Raw genomic sequence first — 21,763 nt, 5'->3', positions numbered from 1 at the left:
GGATTGGGAAAACAGGGGAAAGGATGCCCAGAGGAACTGGCAACACGAACATGCACAGGTTCTACAGGCACCTTGAAAGCCAGGTGAGAAGAGATAAACACATAAACCTCAACCACAAGCAGCGGAGAGTTAGTCCTGCACCCACTGCAGCTCCTTCCTAGCTCAGATCAGTGCCAGCGCCCAGCTGTTCTTTCCACCAAGCTTCTTTTCCAGCCTGAGTGGAGCTCTGAGGATTCTGACCCGTTCCTGTGGCACTACCAGGAGCACAACCCAGCCCTGCTCGCCGACCCTCGCACACACAGCAGCGCTCTACCAACCATGGGACGTCTTCAGGCCAGGCAGCAGCAGAGAGAGGCTGTCAGGAGGTGCCTCCCCAGATTAATACTTGAGATGGGAATGGGTCTGAAGACACAAATTTAGCCGCTCGCTTCACCCGCCGCGATATTCATTTCATTCCTGGCAGGTTGGACACGACAGTTGTGGCGTGGTAAAGGTCACTTGCTGCTGGCTCAGTTTACGCTGCTCCCTCCTGAACAACTCTGGTGTGAATGGCAGGAATTGGGGCAGTTTCCTGCATTCGGGACAGTTTCCAAAAGGGGCACCACACACCCAGAGCTGTGAACACCTGCACCAGGTACCCCCAGCACAGGCTGAGAGTCTGTCAGCCCAGGATTGTGAGCCTAGCTGGAAAAGAGATTGAGACAATGCACCTCCGAATCACAGAGCTGTTTGGATTGGAAGGGACCTTAAAAATCATCCAGTGCCAATTCCTGCCATGGGCAGGGACACCTTCCAGGGATGAGCCCCATTCACTCAAGCCGGGGTGTCCCTGTGTGCAGGACCCAATGGCAATGGCACCAGAGCCATGGGCAAGAACCGATCCCAGACAGTTCCACTGGACACGAGGCAGAACTTTATTCCTGTGCAGTGACCGAGCACAGATCCCACAGAGGGCGTGGAGTCTCCCACGCCGGGGATATCCCAAAGCCATCTGCTCCCAGCACTGTGCCATGGGCTGCGGGATGGCCCTGTGAGCAGGGAGGGGACAGACGGGATGGCCCTGTGAGCAGTGAGGGGACAGTCGGGACACCCTGTGAGCAGTGAGGGGACAGTCGGGACCCGCTGTGGGCTCTGCCGGCCCGCCCCATGCCGGGCTCCCCTCACGGATGAGGTACACCCGCACTACAACTCCCGGCATGCCCCGGGGCCGCCGCCATATTCCCGCGCCCGGCCCCTCGGGTCGCCGCCATGTTCCCGGGCTCCCGCCCCCTCAGGGGTCGCCGCCATCTTTCGCCGCCGCCGCCGCGATGCCGGAGGATCACGACTGGGAGGCGTACAAGGTGCCTCCGACCCGCACCCCCGTCTCCGAGAGGACCACCTCGGTGCCCAACCCCGTCGACTACTTCCAGAGCGCCTTCAACTATGTCCTCGACTCGCCCGTCACCTTAATCCGAGGTACCGGCAGGACGAGATACCCTTCCCTGTCCTCCTCCCCTGGGAGCTGAGCAGCGGCGCGGGGACGGGGACACGGGGATGGGCACACCGGGCACGGGGCAAAGGCGTGAGGACACGGGCACCTGCACAGGCAAAGGGCACGCGCAAGGACACAGGGACACCGGTCCTGACAGTAACGGTAGAGGGACAGGACACTGGGACAGAGGGACACGGGACATTGACAAGAACACAGCATGGACACAGGGACATGGGACACAGACAGATACACACATGGCCTGGACAGAGGGACAGCGCAGGGGACATGAGACACAACATGGACACGGGCAGACATGGACGGGGGACACACGGTAGAACACAACATGGACACAAGGACATGGGACAGACAGGAACACAGCTTGGATAGGACAGACACAGGGACATGGGACACTGCACAGACATGGGAACATGGGACCCAGACAAGAACACAATATTGGTAGTGGGACAGGGACATGAGATGTCATGGACACTGTGAAGATACAGCGACATCAGGACACTGGGAGTGTGCAGGGGATACAGGGACACAATGACACAGGACATGGGACACAGCACAGAGGGGCAGATACACAGCTGGGCATGAGCTGGACAGTGCGGAGCCACTGCCGCTGCCAGGGAAGGTGGCACTGGACAGTGCCAGCCCTGTGTGGGCTGTGCTGCCCTCAGAGCTGGGCCAGGTGTGTGACCGGGCTGTCCCTGCAGGCTGGATCGAGCGGTGGCAGAACAGGAACAAGTTCTACTACTACCACCAGAAGTTCCGCCGTGTGCCCGACCTGAGCCAGTGCCTGGAGGGCGACTACCTGTGCTACTACGAGGCCGAGGCTCAGTGGAGGAGGGACAGGTATGGCTGCCCCTGCACTGTCCCCGGCCAGCTCACAGCAGAGCACACAGCCCTGGGACCTGCAGCGTTTTGGGGGATGCTGGGGTGCTGAGGCACCACCTCTAGCCCACCCGTGGCACATCTGTGTCCTGCTGTCCCTGCAGCACGTCTGGGCCCGGTGCCATTAGGGACCAGGACACTGAAAATCCCAGAGCTGGCATTCCACAGGGCGTCCTCAGCCCTTGGTTCAGCTTTTCATTCCTCACCCCGTTTCCTGCAGGATGGTTGATCAGCAGATTGTGGAGATAGTCCGGGAAAGGATGGCCGCGTGCAAGCAGAGGGAAGGGCCCAACCAGTTCCAGAACTGTGCCAAGGAGATGGAGCTGCTGGAACAGGTCACCAAGGCCTACCAGGACAGATGTGAGTGTGGCAGCAGCACACAGGGCAAGGGCTCTGAGCCCAGGGAAGGGGCTCTGAAATCACATCCCACACTCATCATGGAGGCACTGCTCAGGCATCCCCTTTCTTTTTCAGACGGTGAACTGGGTTTCCATGGCAATGCACGGACATGCCTGATGAAGCAGAAGCACAGGATGATGGAGGAGAGGAAGGCAGCAGAAAATCCATGCCCTCCAGGCACTGGCTCAGGTCGGCCCTGACACAGTTCCTCCCTCCGTGGTGCTGGTATCCCAGTGCATGTTGCTTCCTTGGCCTCCACAATAAACAGACCTCTGTACAGCTGGGCTCTGTATTCATTCTTTGAAGAGCTCTGCAAGCCCTCAGCTCCAGGCACTTGGGGCCACCACTGTTGGGGTTTGTCCTCCTCTCCTCCATGAGCCTCCAGAACATTCTGTGTGCTGCTCTGCCCTGGCTCTGACTTCCCTCACTGAGTGAAGATGAAGTGCCCAAGGCCAGGCTGGACAGAGGTTGGAGCAGCATTGTTCAGTGTAAGGTGGAACTGGATGAGCTTCCAGGTCCTTCCCAACCCACCCCAGGTGGTTTAACCCACCTGCCCCAACCCCCATCACACCAAGCATGGGTTCCTGGTTCTCTGATCTCTTTATTGACCTACAAAACCCCTTAGGTGGTGGCCACAGCGGCTGCCTGGGTCCTCTGCACCGACACTCTGGTGTGGGTCTTGGCCAGATGATCAGTGAACTCCTGCAAGAAACACCAACGGGGTTATTCCCCCAGACCCCTCACGGGTTCCTCAGCACCACTCCCACCCCTCGTGTGCACTGAGGTTGGGGTGGCTCAACTTTATAGCTACTGAACTTTTGGGTACAGAAATCTGAATTTTAGGGGCAATTTTGAGTTCTAAGTTACCAAAACACTCTTACCTGGTAGGGAGACTTGGTGAAGACAGTCTCTTTCCAGAGGTCAGGAGTCAGGTAGCTGTAGGTTTTGGAGATGGCATCGAAGGTGGCTTTAGCTGCAGAGAGATGTCACACACTGTCACACAGTGCCCGCCAACGGCTGCAGAACCACCCCACTGATCAACCCACAGCTCCAAAATAGCCCCCGGTTACAAAAATGTAGAACTTTGAAAGGATCAGGGAGACCAGGGAGGGCCTCTCTGATGAACCCACAAAGCTCAGGTTGCTCTCTCTCTCCAGTTACGACGATTACACCACGGCACACAAGTGCAATCGCGCAGATTGGGAGATCCGGGAGCGTTGAACCCCACAGCTCTGGCACCAACTCTGGCAGAACCTGCAGCAGCACTGACTGCACAAATGGAGCTGCTGTGCCCCATAGGTGACACAACTGTCCCTAAACCCCGTGGCAGCCCCAGAGCTCACCAAAGTTGCCGAGGGTGGCCGTGCAGCCCCGCGCTGACGTGTAGCAGTCATCGATGCCGGCCATCATCAGCAGCTTCTTGGGGACAGGGGCGGACACGATCCCAGTGCCACGGGGGGCCGGGATCAGGCGCACCAGCACGGAGCCACAGCGCCCGGTGACCTGCGGGGACACAGCGGGGTCAGCCCCAAGCAGAGGGACACGGCGGGGTCAGCCCCAGAGCTCAGCCCGGGGCCAGGCCAGCAGGACTCTCACCTTGCAGGGCACCGTGTGTGGCTTCCCGATCTTGTTGCCCCAGTAGCCGCGCCGCACGGGCACGATGGACAGCTTGGCCAGGATGATGGCCCCGCGGATGGCCGTGGCCACCTCCTTGGAGCACTTCACCCCCAGCCCCACGTGGCCGTTGTAGTCCCCGATGGCGACAAAGGCCTGCAGCACAAGAGGAGTTTTCAGTGCTCCAGCCAGGGCTATGCATGGTGGCGTGTGCTTAGCAGGAACTCACAGCTCACCCCCAAACCTTACACACAGCTCTCAAAACCCGTTTCTCCCCTCAGAGTTCATCCTGCAGGCAGAACCAGCCAGGCACTGGAATTCAATTCCTTGCTGCAGCCTCACTATGGTCAGAACTCCCCACAATTCTCCAACAGCAGTCCCTGCTTACACCCAAAACTTCTCCATGAAAACCCAGCACTGCTGTGCAAGAACAACTGAATTTTGCAGTGTCAGAAAAGTTTTCTTAACAAAATACTTATTTACTAGATGCCACAGTAACAGAGATTTGGAGTGATTAAAATGGCTCTGAAAGTGCAGAAAGGGAGGTTGTGAGCAGGAGACTCCAGAAAAAGGGGATTACCTTGAACCTGGTGCGCTGCCCAGCACGGGTCTGTTTCTGCACAGGCATAATCTTCAGCACCTCATCCTTCAGCGAGGAGCCCAGGAAGAAATCGATGATCTCCGACTCCTGCAAGAGTCAGCACTGAGCACACAGGAATCACACAATCCTGGAATGGTTTGGGTTGTTGGGGACCTCAAAGATCAGCTAATCCAACCCCATCCCAAGGGCAGGGACATCTTCCACTGTCCCAGGCTGCTCCAAGCCCCATCCAACCAGGCCTTGGACACTTCCAGGGATCCAGGGACAGCCACAGCTGCTCTGGGAATCTGTTCCAGGACCTCACCACCTTTATAGGGAGCAATTCCTTCCCAATATCCCATCTGACCCTATCCCAAATCCCTCTCCAGCTCTCCTGGAGCCCCTTTAGGCTCTGAGGTGTCCCCAGAGCCTTCCCTTCCCCAGATGAACAACCCCGGCTCTCCCTGCCTGCCTCCACCCCTTGGAGCATCTCCCTGACCCCTCCCTTCCATGTCCACAGCAACTCACCTTGATGGGAAGCGAGAAGAGATAAATCTCCTCAAGAGACTTGATCTTCATATCCTTGACCAGGCGGCCGAGTTTGGTGACAGGAATCCACTGGCAGAGAAACCCAGGGGCAAGAGTCACCAGGTGCCAGCACCGGCCGGGGCCCGGCTCTGCTGGCCCATCCCGGGGGCTGGCAGCGCCCCCCTCCCCGCTCCCCACTCACCTCCTTATCCTCGGCTTTCCCTCCGCGGGCTCCGCGGCCTCTCCCACGGCCTCTCCCGCGGCCGCGCCCGCGGCCCCGCAGCCCGGTCCCGAATCCACCGCGGAAGCCCCCGCGGGCCGCTCCCGCTCCTCCCGCAGCACCGGCGTCGTCCGCCATTTGCTGGAACAAAGCGGGACGTCAGGCGGGCGGCGGCGGGCGCGGATGGGGCCGGATGCCGGTCCGGGCCGCGCGGTGCCGCCGCCGCCGCTCCCGCCATACTTACGTGATCCCTCAGCGTAGAAGGCCGCGCCGCGGCACCGCGCGGTATTTATAGTGCGCGGGCATCTCGCGAGAGCCGCGCCAGTGGGCCCTGCGCGCTGGATGAGGAATAACTGCGGGCTGGAACGGGCGGTTTGTTGTTATTTATACAGAGCGCGGGGCGGGCGCGGCGCCCGGGGTGTAGGGGCGCGCACGGGCGGAGCGCGCAGAGCGCGGCGCGGCGGCCACAGGTGAGGGGCTGGCGTGAGGAGCTGCGGGTGCGGGCGGGAGTGAGGGCACTGCCGCACCTCCCTCCTGCCCTGCGCCTTCAGCCGCTGTAAAACTGCTGGGGAATGGGAATGGTGCTGCCCGGGAAGGCGCTCCGGGGGCCGCGGTTGTGCCCGGCGCTGTCTGAAAATCACTCGGGGTCTGCGGTGGCCCCGGGTGAGATAACGGCGCCCAGAGCATCGGGAACATTAAGCTTATTTCCCACGGCTGTGTGTGGGGAATGAAACCCATGTTCCCATAAGCGCCGTGCCCGGCGGTACCGGCACCGCGGGGTGTGGGGCTGTGTCTGAGGTTTGTTCCCTGATCCAGGTGCCGTTCCTGGGCGCTGAGAGCGCGGCCCCGCCACGGGCTCGGCTGGGCTGGCACTTCACGGCGATCCCGTCCCCGGAGGAGCTGTGAAGAGCACGGGGCTGTCGTGATGGACGGGAGTCACAGCTGGGAACGATTCGGTTTTGTATTTTGATGTGCAATAAAAGATGAAATGATTAAAAGATGGAGCGTCTTTCTTCTTTCTCATTGTCCAAAGTTCTCCTTTACGCTGTGGTCAGGGAGTTCTACTTGACGCTTCCTTGCGGCGGGGAGGGGCGGTTGTGCTGGAGAACGCTCCGGATGGCGGAAAAATGCAGCGCAGGGGCCGCTCGGGGCCAGGCTGTGGCCGCTGTCCCGGGGGAACCGGGATTTCTCATCCCGTTCTGCGGGGCCGGGCTGTGGCCGCTGTCCCGGGGGAACCGGGATTTCTCATCCCGTTCTGCGGGGCCGGGCTGTGGCCGCTGTCCCGGGGGAACCGGGATTTCTCATCCCGCTCTCCGGAGCGCTCCCCACGTGGTGCCGGTGGCGCCCCTCGCTTACGTCACTGAGGGACCGGAAGTGTTCCCTCACTTCCCGGAAGTGGTGACCGGAAGCACGTGGGCCGCGGCCATGGCGGACACGGACCCGGCCGCCGCCGCCGCTCCCGTGCGCTTCAAGAGCAAGTGAGGGAGCCGCGGGCCCGGGCTGGGGCTGCGAGGGCGAGCCAGGGGCCGGGCCGGGCTGGGTCGGGCTGGGCTGGGACCGGAGCCCCCGGGCCGCCGCCGCTCCGTTTTAACGGAGCCTCCCGGCGCGTCTCTTTCTCTTCCAGTTATGCCGCGACGCGCAAGATCGAGCCGTTCTACAAAGGAGGGCGAATCCAGGTAACCCCGGCTCTGGAGGGACATCCCGGCATGTCGCGCCTCCCGGCTCTAACGTTCCCCATCCCTTTCTCCAGATCAGCCGCGATGGGAAGTTCATGTTCTGCCCCTGCGGGAGCAAAGTCAACGTGATCGATGTGGAAACGGGAGCGGTGCTGCACAGCCTCCAGCAGGTGACCGGCATCCGCCTCTCCTGGGTGGCTTGCGAGGAGCCCGGGGGGGTTTCTCGCTGTGGATACAAAGCTCCCGGGAGTGAGGAGCGCAGGGAGGGGGGAACCAAGCAAGCACAGGTCTGGGGTGATCAGCAGAGCCCTTGGAGAAGGGAGCTCGGAGATCCCTGCAGGGATGGTTCAGCTGTGGCATTTCCCCTCTGTTTTCCCAGGATGAGGAAGAGGATGTCACAGCGTTCGTGCTGAGCCCTGATGACGAGGTGGGTTTGTGCTGGGGGCTGTGAGCAGCCTGGGACAGGCTGAGCCAGGAATGGGGGGAATTTTGGGGTGTGTGTGCAGGGCCAGGGCTTGGACTCGATGATCCTTGTGCATCCCTTCCATGGTTCCATTCCATGCCCCGTGTGCTTCCTGAGGTGCCCTGGGAGCTGTGGCTCACACTCAGAGCCCTGGCTCACACCCACACCTGCCCAGAGCCTGAGCTCCCCCAGCTGCTCCCTGTGCTGTGTGGCACTGACAGGAGCCCAAACCCATCCTGTGCCCAGGCTGTCCCTTGTCCCCATGTCCCCAGGTGCTGGTGACAGGCAGCAGGGCACTGTTACCCATGGCTCAGGCTGTCCCCATGTCCCCAGGTGCTGGTGACAGGCAGCAGGGCGCTGTTACCCGTGGCTCAGGCTGTCCCCATGTCCCCAGGTGCGGGTGACAGGCAGCAGGGCACTGTTACCCATGGTTAGGGCTGTCCCCATGTCCCCAGGCGCTGTTACCCGTGTCTCAGGCTGTCCCCGTGTCCCCAGGTGCTGGTGACAGGCAGCAGGGCGCTGTTACCCATGGTTAGGGCTGTCCCCATGTCCCCAGGTGCTGGTGACAGGCAGCAGGGCGCTGCTGCTGCGCCGCTGGCGCTGGAGGGAGCCCAGGTGTGAGCGCAGCTGGCGCGCCGTGCACACCGCGCCCGTGGCCACCATGGCCTTCGACCCCACGGCCACCCTGCTGGCCACAGGTACGAGCCACCCTGTCCCAGGGCTGTGCCCAGCCTGGAGCTCCCCCGGCTCTGCCCTCCAGAGCTCAGGGCTCCTCCTTCCTTCTCTTCCAGGCGGCTGTGACAGCACCATCAAGGTCTGGGACATGGTCAAACACTACTGCACACACAACCTGAAGGGATCCTCTGGAGTGGTACAGTAAGGAGCTGTGCTGTTTGTCAGTCCCTGCTGTGCTGGGACATTGAGATTGAGGTGCAATTCTGGAGTCAATGCAGCAGGAAGGCAAATTCCCAGCAGGTTCTGGGCTCTTCCTGCTGTCTGAGAGCAGGGTTATGGCTGGCTGTGCCCAGAGAGGAAACAGTCTGGTCAAGAATTTTCGTGGAGTTGTTTCACAGAATTTTCATGGAGTTGTTTCACAGAATTTTCGTGGAGTTGTTTCACAGAATTTTCGTGGAGTTGTTTCACAGAATTTTCGTGGAATTTCTTCACAGAATTTTCGTGGAGTTGTTTCACAGAATTTTTGTGGAATTGTTTCACAGAATTCTCACAGAATTATTGGGCAGGGACACCTCCCAGTAGGCCAGGATGCTGTGAGCCCACCCAAGCTGTGCTGCTGTGGGATGTGCATGATTTAAAGGCTGCTGTGGGATGTGCATGGTTTAAAGGCTGCTCTGGGATGTGCATTATTCAGAGGCTGGGGTTTATTCCTGTGCTGTCCTCTGCCCTGCCCAGCCTGGTGCAGTTCCACCCCGACATCTCCCGCCTGCAGCTCTTCTCCTCCTCCATCGATTACAAGATCCGCATCTGGGACCTGAGCTGCAGCAGGTGTGTGGCAGTGCTGGAGGGACACTTCAGTGCTGTCACCTCGCTGGCCTTTGCAGATGGGAGCAGCCTCCTCAGGTATCCTGGCAGGGCTGCACCTCCATCCATTCACTCCTGCGGGGCCTGGCTGGGTTCTGCTCTCAGGGGAAGGGGTGGTGCAGGTGCTCGGTGGGTGTGCATTGGAACCATGGAATGGTTTGGGGTGGAGGGACCTTACAGCCCATCCAGTGCCACCCTGCCATGGGCAGGGACACTTTCCACTGTGCCAGGGTGCTCCCAGCCCCATCCCACCTGCCTGTGTTCCTGGGAGTATCCTGTGCTGGCACAGGGAATGCTGCTGCTCTCTCTCCCATGGCCTCTGCAGAGAGGTGTTGAGCTCCCACAGTGCCACATTTGCGCCCAGGGCCAAGCTGGACAGGTTCAGCACTAAAACTGAGCTTTCCATTTGCAGCTCTGGCCGTGACAAGATCTGCATGGTGTGGGACCTGGAGAGCAGGCAGAGCAAACGAACTGTGCCTGTCTACGAGGTGAAACTGCCCTTTGTCCCTTCCTTTGAGGCCATGCTCTCCCTCTTCAGGGTCTGCATGCTGTGAAATCAGGTTTCTCCCCCTTCCCAGGGGTTTTCAGCTCAGCCTGTGCCTCTCTGACTCTTGCAGACCGTGGAAGCTGCTGTGCTGTTGCCTCAGGAGGGAGATTTCTCTCAGCTGGGTGTGAAGAATCAAGGGCTGCACTTTGTCACAGCTGGCAGCAAAGGTGAGTGACACTGAAGGGTGGCACTTGGGTCACTTCACTGCTGTTGTTGCCAGGCTGTGTGTTCTCCATGGCAGGAGCCTTGGGTGGAGAGCAGAGCCTGCTCCTGAGCTCCTTGGGCAGGGTGGGTGAGCAGGAACAGGATGGAGCAGGCACAGATCCAATTACCACTCAAACACATTTATCTCCACTTTCAAACTCGATGAGTTTGAGTGAACAACCAAACCCTTGGGGCTTTTCCAGCCACTGCAACCTGCCCAGTCTTGCCTTGGAGCTGGGTGGCTTTTCCCACTGTGCTTTGGATGGTGTTCCCTGGACATGCACTGTGTGAGGCAGTGGCCCTGCCATGGTTTCTCCTGTTTTTTCCTGTTCTTCCAGGCATCCTGAGGGTGTGGGAGGCAGCCTCGGGTGCCTGTGTGCACAGCCAGGCCGTGCCCTGTGTGAAGCAGTAGCTCGGCCATGGTTTCTCCTGTCTGTTCCCTGTGTGCAGCAGTGGCCCTGCCATGGTTTCTCCTGTCTGTTCCCTGTGTGAAGCAGTGGCCCTGCCATGGTTTCTCCTGTTTTCTCCTGTTTTTCCAGGCATCCTGAGGGTGTGGGAGGCAGCCTCGGGTGCCTGTGTGCACAGCCAGGCCGTGCCCTTCGCGCTGCGGGAGGAGCCCAGCGAGCGCAGCCTCTCCCAGTGCCAGTTTGTGCCCGCCAGGAACGAGATCCTCACCGTGTCCATGGAGCACAACATCCTGTTCTACGATGCTCAGAGCCTGCAGCTCAGGAAGCAGGTGACAGCCCCAGCCTCCCTGTCCCTCTGTCCCTGCTCCAGGACCAGCTGTGCTCTGGCAGAGGCACCAAGGGCACCCCTGGCTCCAGCCTGCTCTGGGATTGCTCCATGGGCAGGGAATTCCACTGCTTTGGGGGAATGTTGCCCAGAGATGAGCACAGGAGGCAGAAAGCAGGACAGACTAAGCCAGAAATGCCTCCTGTGTGTAGAAGTTACAGACAGTGTGAAATGAAGAGCAGCCACTCCCACCTCCCCTTCAGCTCCATTTCCCCCTTGGGCCGTTGCAGCTCGCAGGATACAACGAGGAGGTGCTGGATGTGAAGTTCCTGGGCCCTGGTGACTCTCACATCGTGGTGGCCACCAACAGCCCCCAGCTGAAAGTGTTTGAGCTGGCAACGTCCCACTGCCAGATCCTGTACGGGCACACAGGTGGGTGACAGCCCTGCCTTTGTCCAGCTTCTCCTGGAGCTCTGGTGGAGAGCAGTCCCCGAGTTCCTGGTGGAGCAGCACCACAGCAGGTTTGGGAGTTGTGTGGGGAGAGGACGTGTCCCTTTGTCCCTGTCCCTGGCAGTGAGATCAGTGTAAGCTGGAGCTGAAGGTGCAGATGTGTGACAGGCTCAGTCCTCAGGGACCAGTGTGTCCCAGACCTGTCCCCTGGCTCATTAACTGGGCTCATTAAGCACTGGGCTCATTAACTCCTCCCTTTCTGTTGTCCCATCTCAGCATTGCTCTGCACCCACCAGCTTTTATTTCTTCTCTTTAGAAACAATCCTGGCTTTGGACGTGTTCAGGAAAGGCCTGATGTTTGTCACCTGTGCCAAGGTGTGTCACTGTTCTCCATTTAATGAAACTCTTCATTCCTACTGAACCTGGTGGGCAAAATTCCGTTATTTTAGGAATCCAGAAAGGGTTTTCTGTTCATACAGTCTCAGTCTGCTGCATGCCCCAAAGGGGTTCTCCCCCTGTCCCTTTTTAACATTGTCCCTGGGAAAATTGGTTGTATTTTATTTTATTGGCCTGAAGGAGATATTTCCTTCTCCAAACATTCTGGTTTGGTGTTAGAGTTCAGAAAAGTTGTTAGTGTGAGATTGATGAGGGAAACAACAACAGACAGAACAAGAGGACACATCTCAAGCTGCGCCAAGGGAGATCCAGGCTAGAATTAAGGAGGAAGTTTTTCACAGAAAGAGTGGTCAAACACTGGAATCATCTACCCAGGGAGGTGGTGGAGTCACCATCCCTCGATGTGTTTAAGGGAAGACTGGATGTGGCTCTTGGTGCCATGATCTGGTTGAGGTGTTAGAACATGGGCTGGACTCGATGATCTTAAAGGTCTCTTCCAACCTAGAAATTCTGTGATTCTGTGAAAAGGTGCCAAGAGCCCTGACAGAGCCAAACCCAAAGCTCTGAGAGAAGCAGCAATAACCCTCCATGCTGGAGCCCCAGGGCTGATGTTGCTGTGAGGTTCAGGCTGGAGCAGCAGACACCAGCGGGGCTCAGGGATGGGGTGAAAGCTCAGGGAGCTGCTGTCCCCAGCCAGCTGAGGCTTTTCTGTGCCCCCCAGGACAGAAGCGTGCGGCTGTGGCGCATGGGCAGGGCTGGCAGGGTCACCTGTGTGGCACAGGGCCTGGGCCATGCCCACGACGTGGGCGCTGTCGCCTGCTCCAGGTAACACAGGAGGGAGGGAGGGAGGGGAATGTCCTGGGGTGCTGTCCCTTCCCAGCTGTGCTGCTCCTCAGCCCTGCTCCCAGCTTCTCCTGGTGCCCGGCTGGCAAGGGATCGTGGGGTGGTTTGGGTGGGAAGGGACCTCAGGTGTCATCAGTGCCACCCCTGCCATGGGCAGGGACACTTCCCCTGTCCAGCCTGGCCCTGGATCCTCCCAGAAATGGGGGAGTCCCTCTGAAAGAGCTTGGAGAGCCGTGAAACCATTTCCCACAGCCAGCAGTGGCTGAGTGTGGGGATCCCGGTCAGGGAGGAGAAACCACGGAGTTGTTTCCCTGCCCTTGACGCTTTCACTGCTCTCAGGATGAAGGAAAGCTTTGTCGTGACCAGCAGCCAGGACTGCACCATCAAGATCTGGAACATCCCGGAATCCCTCACTTCCAAAGCTAAAGCAGCCTTGGTCTCCAGCCCAGAGCCCCTCCATGCCAGGGTCACTGAGAGGGGCCATGACAAGGTACAGCTCCAGCTGATCTTTCAGTGCTTCAGCCTCTGTTTGTTCAGTGTCCCACAGCCAGGCCTGACCCTCTCCCTCCTCCTCCTCCTCCTCTTGTGGCTTCCCCAGGACATCAACAGCGTGGCAGTGTCCCCCAATGACAAGCTGCTGGCCACGGGCTCGCAGGACAGGCTGGCCAAGCTCTGGTCCTGCTCCGACTGCTCCCTGCTGGGGGTGTTCTCTGGGCACAAACGTGGCATCTGGTGCGTGCAGTTCTCCCCTGTGGACCAGGTCCTGGCCACCTCCTCGGCCGATGGGACCCTGAAGCTTTGGGGACTTCGGGATTTCAGCTGTCTGAAGGTGATGAGAGCTTTGCCTCTTGCCCTGGGCAAAACCTTGGGACTCCTCAAGGATCCTTCCAAAATTTGGGGCTTATTCCTTTGGGCTTTGGGAGTAACTGGGATCCTTTGGGGTCTCTCCAGAGGCCTGGCACTGCTGAGCTCCCTTTGTGTTTTGCAGACCTTTGAGGGCCACGATGCCTCAGTGCTGAAGATCATCTTTGTGAGCCGAGGGGCTCAGCTGCTCAGCAGGTTTGTGCCTGATTCCAGAGTCAGGGAATGTCTGAGCCCATCAGCAGCACCAAGAGGAAACACTCCTGTGTCCAAAGAATCTTTGGACAGGTTTATAGGAAGATGCCATGTTTAGGCCAGGCTTTCTGTGGAGGTTATTTTCATCTTCCTCCTCTCCGGGTGTCCCATGGGTTCCATGTGGCTGCTGTGGCATTGCTGGGTTGGGACAAACTCAGTAACAAAGCCAAGGGTGCATCTTGCCCTCCACATTTTTGGTTAACTCTGCTCCTGTTTGGAAGGAATTGGGATATTTGTTCAATTCATTCAAGTCCATCTGATATTTGAGGTGGGACAGAGCAAGAATGGATCTGTCCAGTGATTCTTTCTGTTGTGTTTCTCTTCCAAAAGTGGATCTGACGGTCTCTTAAAACTCTGGACAATTAAAACAAACGAGTGTGTGAAAACATTGGATGGTCATGAGGACAAAATCTGGGGCCTTCACTCCAACAAGAAGGATGACATGGTCGTGACAGCCTCCAGTGACTCCTGCATCACCCTGTGGCAGGTACAGCAGGGCCTGCCTCCTCCCTGGGTTAATAATGGGGGTAATTGGAGAGCTCAGGGTCTCAGTGGCTTGTTTTTCATGTGTTCTCCCTGTCTGCAGTTTGAAACTAGGTTAACAAGGCTGACCTTGTGGTTTCAGGGTATTTTTTGGCCATTCTGTATTTCCTCAGAGTAGCAATTGGGCCCCAGCAATGAGCTTCGGAGGGAAGCTGGAAATTTAACATTTAAATTACTTGACCCCAAGATTTTGCTGCAGAAACTGGTCCCACATCACTTGATGGTCAAATCAAAACCCTTCTATATTAAAGCAGGATTTGATAAAGTTTTAACCTGTTTGTTTGGTTTTTTTTTTAATAGGATGTGACTGAAATTGAGGAGAAAGAAGCACAGGCTAAACAGGAGGAGCAGATTATGAAGTGAGTTGATCTTGTGTCATGAAGAGCTGTGAAAGGCAAACTGTGCAGTGGAACTGTCCCCACCTGGAGCCATCCAGCTCCACCTGATCCCAATATTGGAGTGAGGGCATTTATTGACGAGCACCACAAACTCCTTAACTTTTATTTCCAAATCTGCTGCTTTTTCTGTGGTTTTGGTTTTTCCAGCACCTGAAGATTTGTCTCACTCTCCCTCCTGATTTGTTTTCCAGAGAGCAGGAGCTGTCTAACCTTCTCCATGAGAAGAGGTTCCTCAAAGCTCTGGGCCTGGCCATCTCCCTGGACCGGCCGCACACGGTGCTGACCGTGGTCAAGGGTGAGTCCAGGGCATTTCCTGCCCTCCCTCCTTTCCTGCACACCCCTTCCAGCCAGCTCAGGGCAGTAATTACTCTGAAATCCTGAGTTTTCCCTGAGTGCCATCACCAGGGTGCCCCTGCTGTGGTTTCTCTCCCCAGCCATCCTCAGGGAGCCCGAGGGGAGGAGGCGCCTGGAGGAGAACATTGTTCGGCTCCGCAAGGATCAGAAAGGTTTGTGGCATTGCTGAAGCGCTGAAAGTGTCCAGGCCAGAGGCTTTTCTGTCACTGAAATCAGAATGCTGCAATCCTGGGATGGTTTGGGTTGGGAGAGTGTTCAGTTTTACACTCTGCCATGGGCAGGGACACCTTGAGTAGAGCAGGACTGGCCTTGGGCACTTGCAGGGATGGGAAGTGGGACCTGAACCTCGGTGAGAGCCCAGGGCTGTTTTCAGTGTGGGCTGTGCTGTGTGCCAGCCTGGCCAGGCTTCCTTCCCCCCACAGAGGCCGTGCTGGCCTTCCTGGTGACGTGGAACACCAACTCCAGGAACTGCCACGAGGCCCAGGCTGTCATGGAGACCCTGCTGAGGCACGAGGCCCCCGACACCCTCCTGCAGTTCTCAGGAATCAAATCTGCCGTGGAGTCCCTGCTGCCCTACACAGGTGAGGCCCTGTGGGGACAGGAGGGGCTGGCTTGGGTCAGGGATCATGGAATGGTTTGGGGTGGAAGGGGCAGGGCAGGTAATCCACCCCTGCCATGGCAGGGACACCTTCCTTCCACCATCCCAGGGTGGGATCCCCATCCCCAGCCTCCATCCCAGGGTGGGATCCCCATCCCAAGCCTCAATGTCCAGCCTGGCCTTGGGCACTGCCAGGGGCAGCCACAGCTGCTCTGGGCACCCTGTGCCAGGGCCTGCCCACCCTGCCAGGGAACAATTCCCAATTCCCAGTCTCCCATCCATCCCTACCCTCTGGCAGTGGGAGCCATTCCCTGTGTCCTGTCCCTCCATGCCTTGTCCCCAGTCCCTCTCCAGCTCTCCTGGAGCCCCTTCAGGCCCCTCTGCAGTGTTCCCTTGTCCAGGCTGGCCATTCCCAGCTCTCCCAGCCTGGCTCCACAATCGAGGGCAGGGTTCTGGTGCCTCCCTGAGCCCTCCTTCCCTCCCTGCAGAGCGCCACTTCCAGAGGCTGAGCCGCCTGCTCCAGGCCTCCACCTTCATCGAGTTCATGTGGCACAACATGAGGCTGGCAGATGTGGCCCAGCAGGACCAGGGCACTCTGTGACCCTCCCTCCTCCCACCAAGTGCTCTTTCCAAAGAGCTTTTCCCACCAGGATTTTTACTCCTGTATTTTATAATAAATGTTTTCATTTCTAAGCCAAGTCTAACATTCAGTCTCCTCAGGGATGAATGAAAGGAAAAGGTCATTTCTTTGGGCGAGCCAGGGTTTGTGTTTTCACACCCTCAATTTTCAGACTCACAAACAGCAGGCAGTTTGGGGTTTAAAAAAGGCAAAATCCCAATGAGCAGTTGGGATTTAAAGGGTTCATGGAGCTGGGATCTTGCTTGGGCAAAGGCAGGGGTCTCACCTGTGCCCACCCAAAATTTAGCACCTGGGAGGAAGGAAGCACAATTTAAATTCCCCAAATAGCAAATTTTTGAAGCATAAAACAAAAGCAGGCTTCAGAGATCTTTACATGTATTTTATTTCATAGACAAAAATGTATAAAATTCAAACAACACAAATACCTCACAAGTTCTTTATAAAAATATTAACAGATACCTGGGAGAATAAGTACAATTAAAGCCATCAGTGTAGAGAAAAGTCTTGATTTTCCTGTAACTCTTTTTCTAACTCATTTCTAGCTAATGAGTTGAGGATTAGAATTGTTGTTTCAGTAACTAGCCAGTCCCCTGGAAAGAGGAATGTTTTGTCCATAAAGGTGACCTCTGTTCCCAGCCCCAGGTGGGACAGGAGCTGTGGCTCCCCTGGTTGTGTTCCTGTGCCTGCAGGGAGCAGGGATGAGCTTCCTCCCCAGCAGGTTTTTTATTCTCACAACCATTCAGCACATCCAGCCCATCCCTGTATTTCATGACCTCTCCACTAACTTATTAAAAAAACCTCCAACCAATACCAAAAGTCAAAAAGTTTTTAAAAATACCTATAAAACAGGGGGTTCAGTAGGTGCCATCATACATCCCATCTCTCCCCAGTCCCGTGGCTGTGCCAGGGGACACTGAGGCACTCTAGTGCCCCTCCTGTGCCCTCCATGGTGGCTGTGGCTGTGCCAGCTGATCCTGGCATGGGGAATAGCCCAGCTGCACTGCAGGGAGGGGAGCACCTGCCTGGGGGAGAGCTCTGAGTGACCCCACTCAGCCCTGTCCTGGTGACTCCCTGGGGAAGCTGCAGCTGCCCAGGGACGTGGTGGATGTGTGTGTGTCCCTGGGGAGGGACAGTCCCAAGCCCTGACACTCCAGAAGTGATGGATCTCTGTGTCCCTGGGGAGGGACAGTCCCAAGCCCTGATGCTCCAGAAGTGATGGATCTCTGTGTCCCTGGGGAAGGACAGTCCCAAGCCCTGGCACTCCAGAAGTGATGGATCTCTGTGTCCCTGGGGAGGGACAGTCCCAAGCCCTGACGTCCAGAGCTGCTGCCCACGGCGCCCAGGGGGCTCCAGGGTGTCAGGGCTGTCCCCGTGTCCCCTGCCAGGGCCCCTAACGCTGGCTGGGGTCCGGGAGGGCCGGCCGGGGGGCCGAGTGCTGCACAGCTCGCTTGGTGACGGTGCTGCAGCGCTGCAGGATCTCCTGGGCTGAGGGACGGGCTGGCACCCTGGGGACGCCCGCGGCTGGCGCGGCTGTGGAGGGCTCCACGAAGCCGGAGTCGTTCCTGTCCCTGGCACCGAGCTCTGGGGATTTGCTGCTGTGTGTGCCCAGCTCGTGGCTCGGGCCGGGAGAGCTCCTGGCCGGCTCCACCTCGGGCAGGGACCGAGACAATTGGGGTGTCCAGGCCAGCCGGGCGTTCCCGGCGCTGCTGCTGCTGCTGCCCGAGCTCAGGGAGGAGCTGTCCAGGCCCAAATCCAGCCCTGGGGTGGAGCTGGCCTGGGGCAGGGAGCGGGATCTGCTCCTGGCAGAGCTGTGCTCCTCCCGGGGGCTGAGGCTCGGGGTGCAGGTGTGCCGGCTGCAGCTCAGGATGCTCTGGAGCCTGTGGTGAGGGTTCTGGTAGGGCCGGAGGCACAGCGAGGGCATGTAGCCAGTGCAGCCGTTGTACCTGAGGGCAGGGATGGAAAAACGCTGAGAAAACCCTTCCAGCACCTCGGGCCGAGGGGAGGGAGCACCTGGGGAGCAGGTCAGTGCTGTACATGGGGTGTGAGGACAGGGAAAGCATCCCCAGCCAAGGACATCCAGCTCTGGGGGCTCCTGTGCATCCCACACAGGAGGAACAGCAAGCAGCTGGGCTTGGGAAAGCCTCACCTGATCAGCCACCAGCCATTGTGGGACGTCCTGAGCACCTCCACGACCACCCCCTGGTTCAGAGAGAGCTCATCTGCCTTCTGGGCCTCATAGGCCTGCACCACAAAATACAGACTACCTGCAGAGAGAGGGAAAGGTTGGAGAAAATGCTTGTGGAGAAAATGCTCTGATCCCTGTGAGAGACCAGCCCAGCTGCAGGGCAGCTGTCCCTCAGAGTGACTGTTTTGCTCAGGGACCCCAGTCTGATCCATTTAAGTTGAATATAAAGAAGTTTTTTTTTACAAAAAGGGTGTGGAGGCCCTGGAAGAGGTTGCCCAGAGAAGCTGTGGCTGCCCCTGGATCCCTCGAAGTCTCCAAGGCCAGGCTGGACAGGGCTTGGAGCAGCCTGGCACAATGGAAGGTGTTGGGGTTGGAACTGGATGGGCTTTAAGCTCTCTTCCAACCCAAACCAGCCCAGGGTTCCATGACCCACAGGTGGTGGCAGAGCCAACCAGAAGAGTCAGAGGTCCAGGCAGGGACTCCAGGCAGTGGGTAAAGTGGTGGGGGTTTACAGAACTCGTGTTTTGAAGGAGGAACAGACTCACCCTCCTCATCTGAGCTGAAGTCATTCTGGATGTCCTCACAGGCATCAAGCTCTTCCAGGTATGAGGCTGGGAACCAGGCTATCTGCTTGTCTGCATTTTCCACCAGCCACCAGCCTACAAAGAGGAAGAACACCCCGACTTTAACAGCCTGCAAGTCAAGACATGACAATAATCCCTGGGTAGGGGACACAAGGGACAGGAGGGACAAGTGCAAACGCCTGAACCCCTGACACTACCTCAGCATTTGCCAAGCTATGAATCCATCTGCCCATCCACCCCAGCACTGAATCCTCTCAGACCTACCAGTCATGTCCTTGATGAGCACTTCCACAATCTCCTCCTGAGCCACTGTAAAGGGTTTGTTCTTTGTGTCTTTGGTTTCAAAGGCCTCGATGCAGCGGTAGCTCTGCGACGCCTGAGGGAGGGTGATGGAGAGGGGCCGGGGGCTCTTCTCCCTCCTGAACACTGATGGCATGATCACAGCACTGGAAGGTGAAGGTGCACATCAAAAACTCACGTGAGAGGTTGAGTTTAGTATTGATTTTGGTGAAATCATTTCTGCAGTAGGCTGAGAAAAGCTTCAGGCACCAGAAACAAAATTAAAAGCACCCAGCTGAACTGCCCTGGAGTGTACCTGGTGTTTCCCTTCTATCCATATCCCATGACATTTTTGCTTCACCAACAAACAAAAAAATACAATTCATATTTCACACCTGTTTTCAGGGAAGGAGGGATCGAGGTCTTGAGTCTGTGCCTTGAAAAACTGAATCACCTCTTCACCCCGGGAGATTTTCACATCAGTTTTCAGCAGCTCCTGGGAATAGGTTTCCAGCAGTTTCAGGATCTCCAGGCACCTGTTCAGCTTGCCACCCTTCCTCTGCTGCATAGTTATTCCTTCAAAATAACAAGGGCACAGTTGGGAGAGGACAGCAGTGGATCTGGGTCCCTGGAGCAGCATCTTTTCCCTGAACAGTGGGTGCCCTCAGCCACCACCGTTACTGCCCAAGCCCAAAGTGTACAAAGTCACAGTCCCTGCCTCCCTGTCATTTTAACAGCTCCTGATAGGATTTTTTAACATCTAAGATTTCTCTTTTTTTCACATGTAACGTTTCAAGAAGTTCTAGGTCAATATTTGAAGTGTAGCATTATTTGCTAAGTGCAGGTCTCTATTAAAAAAGCCTTTCTGGGTCATTTTAAGTCTGTACTAGACCCAAACATGATGATGTGACCCAGTGGTGCCATGGCAGGAGCAGTGAGCCCCTGATCTGTTCCAGGGGAAGGTCAGACTCAGAGGCTTCAGGCTCTATCATGGATTGTGGCTGTCCCTGATCACTCTTGGGTTTGTTGGTCCATCAGAGATTTGTCCTTACCTTTAAACCTGGGTAAACTCCTCAGTGACCCATTGTCAGTGGGGAATTTTCTCTTCAGCTCTTTCTAAAAGCAAGGAGAAGGAGAGAACAGTGATTCCTCACAGCTGACACATGGCTGGGCTCCTTCCCCTCCCCAGGACAGGAACCTTGAACTTTCAGGAATTGGAAATTCACTTACATGGAATTTCCTAAAGTCTTCAAACGTCCTGTAGATGAGAATGTTGTTCTGATCTGACCAGGACACAAACATCATGTAGTTCTGGGAAAAGAAAAGCAGTTTATTCACAATGTTCAATTTTAGATGCTTCCAGATAATTAGCATTTGCTGTGGCTTAGTTGAGGCTTTTAATGTCACATAAAAAAAGTTAAATAAAGCATTAAACCTACAAAAATGTTTTTAATTTCATAGTCCCAAATAGGTAATGATTGCTGAAACCAGGAGAATTTTATGGTGACAAAAAGAGAGCAAACCCCAAGATATCAAGCTCATTAAAAACCAAGTACCCTTATCCTAGACCCCTAGGCTCCAATCCCAATACTATGGGGAATAAGCAAACATACCCCTGGAAGAGTAATTCAAAATCATCTAGTCTCCCAGTTTGTAAATTATATTTAAGGAAGAAAACAAAGCCAAAAAAAAAAAAGAATAAAAATTAAAGTACCTTCTGTTTTCTGCACTGCATGAAGCCCACAGCCTTCACATCCACGGGATATCTGTTAGAGCTCATCTTCCCCACGGCTGCTGCTCCTCCTTCGTGGGGAGCCAGAGGGATGGAGAGGGAAGGATGGGAGAGGGAGGGATGAGAGCTGGAGGGATGGGAGCTGGAGGGATGAGAGATGGAGGGATGGAAAGGGAAGGATGGGAGCTGGAGGGATGGGAGCTGGAGGGATGGGAGCTGGAGGGATGGGAGCAGGAGGGATGGGAGCTGGAGCGATGGGAGCTGGAAGGATGGGAGCTGGAGGGATGGGAGCTGGAGCGATGGGAGCTGGAGGGATGGGAGCAGGAGGGATGGGAGCTGGAGCGATGGGAGCTGGAGCGATGGGAGCTGGAGGGATGGAAAGGAAAGGATGGGAGCTGGAGGGATGGGAGCTGGAGTGATGGAAAGGAAGGGATGGGAGCTGGAGGGATGAGAGACGGAGGGATGGAAAGGGAAGGATGGGAGCTGGAGGGATGGAGAGGGAAGGATGGGAGAGGGAGGGATGTGATCTGGAGCGATGGGAGCTGGAGGGATGGGAGCTGGAGGGATGGAAAGGAAAGGATGGGAGCTAGAGGGATGGGAGCTGGAGGGATGGGAGCTGGAGGGATGGGAGCTAGAGGGATGGGAGCTGGAGCGATGGGAGCTGGAGCAATTGGAGCTGGAGCGATGGGAGCTGGAGCGATGGAAAGGAAAGGATGGGAGCTGGAGGGATGTGATCTGGAGGGATGGGAGCTGGAAGGATGAGAGCTGGAGGGAT

General features: G+C 57.0%; 4 protein-coding genes and 2 non-coding genes across 6 annotated transcripts; 3 read left to right on the top strand and 3 right to left on the bottom strand.

The window, feature by feature from the left end:
• The first annotated feature begins 1,258 nt into the window (after positions 1 to 1,258).
• Positions 1,259 to 3,046, top strand: NDUFB10 (NADH:ubiquinone oxidoreductase subunit B10). The gene is made up of 4 exons (XM_058035215.1): positions 1,259 to 1,455; positions 2,191 to 2,329; positions 2,589 to 2,728; positions 2,843 to 3,046. The coding sequence occupies exons 1-4, from the start codon at positions 1,308 to 1,310 to the stop codon at positions 2,965 to 2,967; spliced, it is 552 nt and encodes a 183-aa protein (XP_057891198.1). The 5' UTR covers positions 1,259 to 1,307; the 3' UTR covers positions 2,968 to 3,046.
• Positions 3,047 to 3,348: 302 nt separating this feature from the next.
• Positions 3,349 to 5,850, bottom strand: RPS2 (ribosomal protein S2). The gene is made up of 7 exons (XM_058035210.1): positions 5,692 to 5,850; positions 5,490 to 5,579; positions 4,962 to 5,069; positions 4,364 to 4,537; positions 4,111 to 4,270; positions 3,649 to 3,740; positions 3,349 to 3,469 (listed from the first exon to the last, which is right to left on the bottom strand). The coding sequence occupies exons 1-7, from the start codon at positions 5,845 to 5,847 to the stop codon at positions 3,389 to 3,391; spliced, it is 861 nt and encodes a 286-aa protein (XP_057891193.1). The 5' UTR covers positions 5,848 to 5,850; the 3' UTR covers positions 3,349 to 3,388.
• LOC131090525 (small nucleolar RNA SNORA64/SNORA10 family) lies at positions 3,840 to 3,976 on the bottom strand. The gene has a single exon (XR_009115321.1). It is a non-coding gene; the product is annotated as a small nucleolar RNA SNORA64/SNORA10 family (small nucleolar RNA).
• A 484-nt stretch (positions 5,851 to 6,334) lies between the features above and the next one.
• Positions 6,335 to 6,459, top strand: LOC131090527 (small nucleolar RNA ACA64). Its single transcript, XR_009115323.1, has one exon. It is a non-coding gene; the product is annotated as a small nucleolar RNA ACA64 (small nucleolar RNA).
• Positions 6,460 to 7,117: 658 nt separating this feature from the next.
• On the top strand, positions 7,118 to 16,261 carry TBL3 (transducin beta like 3). The gene is made up of 22 exons (XM_058035217.1): positions 7,118 to 7,187; positions 7,334 to 7,385; positions 7,460 to 7,555; positions 7,765 to 7,812; positions 8,405 to 8,546; positions 8,640 to 8,724; positions 9,259 to 9,426; positions 9,800 to 9,875; positions 10,005 to 10,101; positions 10,678 to 10,874; positions 11,161 to 11,302; positions 11,637 to 11,695; positions 12,438 to 12,541; positions 12,899 to 13,049; positions 13,158 to 13,388; positions 13,548 to 13,618; positions 14,006 to 14,162; positions 14,519 to 14,577; positions 14,808 to 14,911; positions 15,051 to 15,122; positions 15,393 to 15,551; positions 16,057 to 16,261. Exons 1-22 carry the CDS (start codon positions 7,135 to 7,137, stop codon positions 16,167 to 16,169), a joined length of 2,436 nt encoding a protein of 811 aa, XP_057891200.1. The 5' UTR covers positions 7,118 to 7,134; the 3' UTR covers positions 16,170 to 16,261.
• A 1,337-nt stretch (positions 16,262 to 17,598) lies between these two features.
• Positions 17,599 to 20,561, bottom strand: NOXO1 (NADPH oxidase organizer 1). Its single transcript, XM_058035790.1, has 8 exons — positions 20,487 to 20,561; positions 20,309 to 20,372; positions 19,652 to 19,832; positions 19,242 to 19,423; positions 18,939 to 19,052; positions 18,355 to 18,472; positions 18,051 to 18,151; positions 17,599 to 17,966 (listed from the first exon to the last, which is right to left on the bottom strand). The coding sequence occupies exons 1-8, from the start codon at positions 20,559 to 20,561 to the stop codon at positions 17,599 to 17,601; spliced, it is 1,203 nt and encodes a 400-aa protein (XP_057891773.1).
• Positions 20,562 to 21,763: the final 1,202 nt, after the last annotated feature.

The sequence above is a fragment of the Melospiza georgiana genome, chromosome 16, assembly GCF_028018845.1.
Source record: "Melospiza georgiana isolate bMelGeo1 chromosome 16, bMelGeo1.pri, whole genome shotgun sequence".
Lineage (NCBI taxonomy): Eukaryota > Metazoa > Chordata > Aves > Passeriformes > Passerellidae > Melospiza > Melospiza georgiana.
Note: the sequence above shows the minus strand (reverse complement) of the source record. Positions and strands in the feature narration are given on the sequence as shown.

Excerpts from the sequence above, each read along its gene's own strand:
- NOXO1 (XM_058035790.1), bottom strand. The coding sequence starts at position 20,561 with ATGATGTTTGTGTCCTGGTCAGATCAGAACAACATTCTCATCTACAGG. Across the intron at positions 19,833-20,308 it reads GAGTTTACCCAGGTTTAAAG|GAATAACTATGCAGCAGAGG; the intron begins GTAAGGACAAAT and ends GTTATTTTGAAG. Across the intron at positions 17,967-18,050 it reads GAGCTGCAGCCGGCACACCT|GGCTGGATTTGGGCCTGGAC; the intron begins GCACCCCGAGCC and ends GCTCCACCCCAG.
- TBL3 (XM_058035217.1), top strand. The coding sequence starts at position 7,135 with ATGGCGGACACGGACCCGGCCGCCGCCGCCGCTCCCGTGCGCTTCAAG. Across the intron at positions 7,386-7,459 it reads ACAAAGGAGGGCGAATCCAG|ATCAGCCGCGATGGGAAGTT; the intron begins GTAACCCCGGCT and ends CCCTTTCTCCAG. Across the intron at positions 7,556-7,764 it reads TGCTGCACAGCCTCCAGCAG|GATGAGGAAGAGGATGTCAC; the intron begins GTGACCGGCATC and ends CTGTTTTCCCAG.
- RPS2 (XM_058035210.1), bottom strand. The coding sequence starts at position 5,847 with ATGGCGGACGACGCCGGTGCTGCGGGAGGAGCGGGAGCGGCCCGCGGG. Across the intron at positions 4,271-4,363 it reads CACACACGGTGCCCTGCAAG|GTCACCGGGCGCTGTGGCTC; the intron begins GTGAGAGTCCTG and ends GTGTCCCCGCAG. Across the intron at positions 3,741-4,110 it reads GGCCACCCTCGGCAACTTTG|CTAAAGCCACCTTCGATGCC; the intron begins GTGAGCTCTGGG and ends ATCTCTCTGCAG.
- NDUFB10 (XM_058035215.1), top strand. The coding sequence starts at position 1,308 with ATGCCGGAGGATCACGACTGGGAGGCGTACAAGGTGCCTCCGACCCGC. Across the intron at positions 2,330-2,588 it reads GCTCAGTGGAGGAGGGACAG|GATGGTTGATCAGCAGATTG; the intron begins GTATGGCTGCCC and ends CGTTTCCTGCAG. Across the intron at positions 2,729-2,842 it reads CAAGGCCTACCAGGACAGAT|ACGGTGAACTGGGTTTCCAT; the intron begins GTGAGTGTGGCA and ends TTTCTTTTTCAG.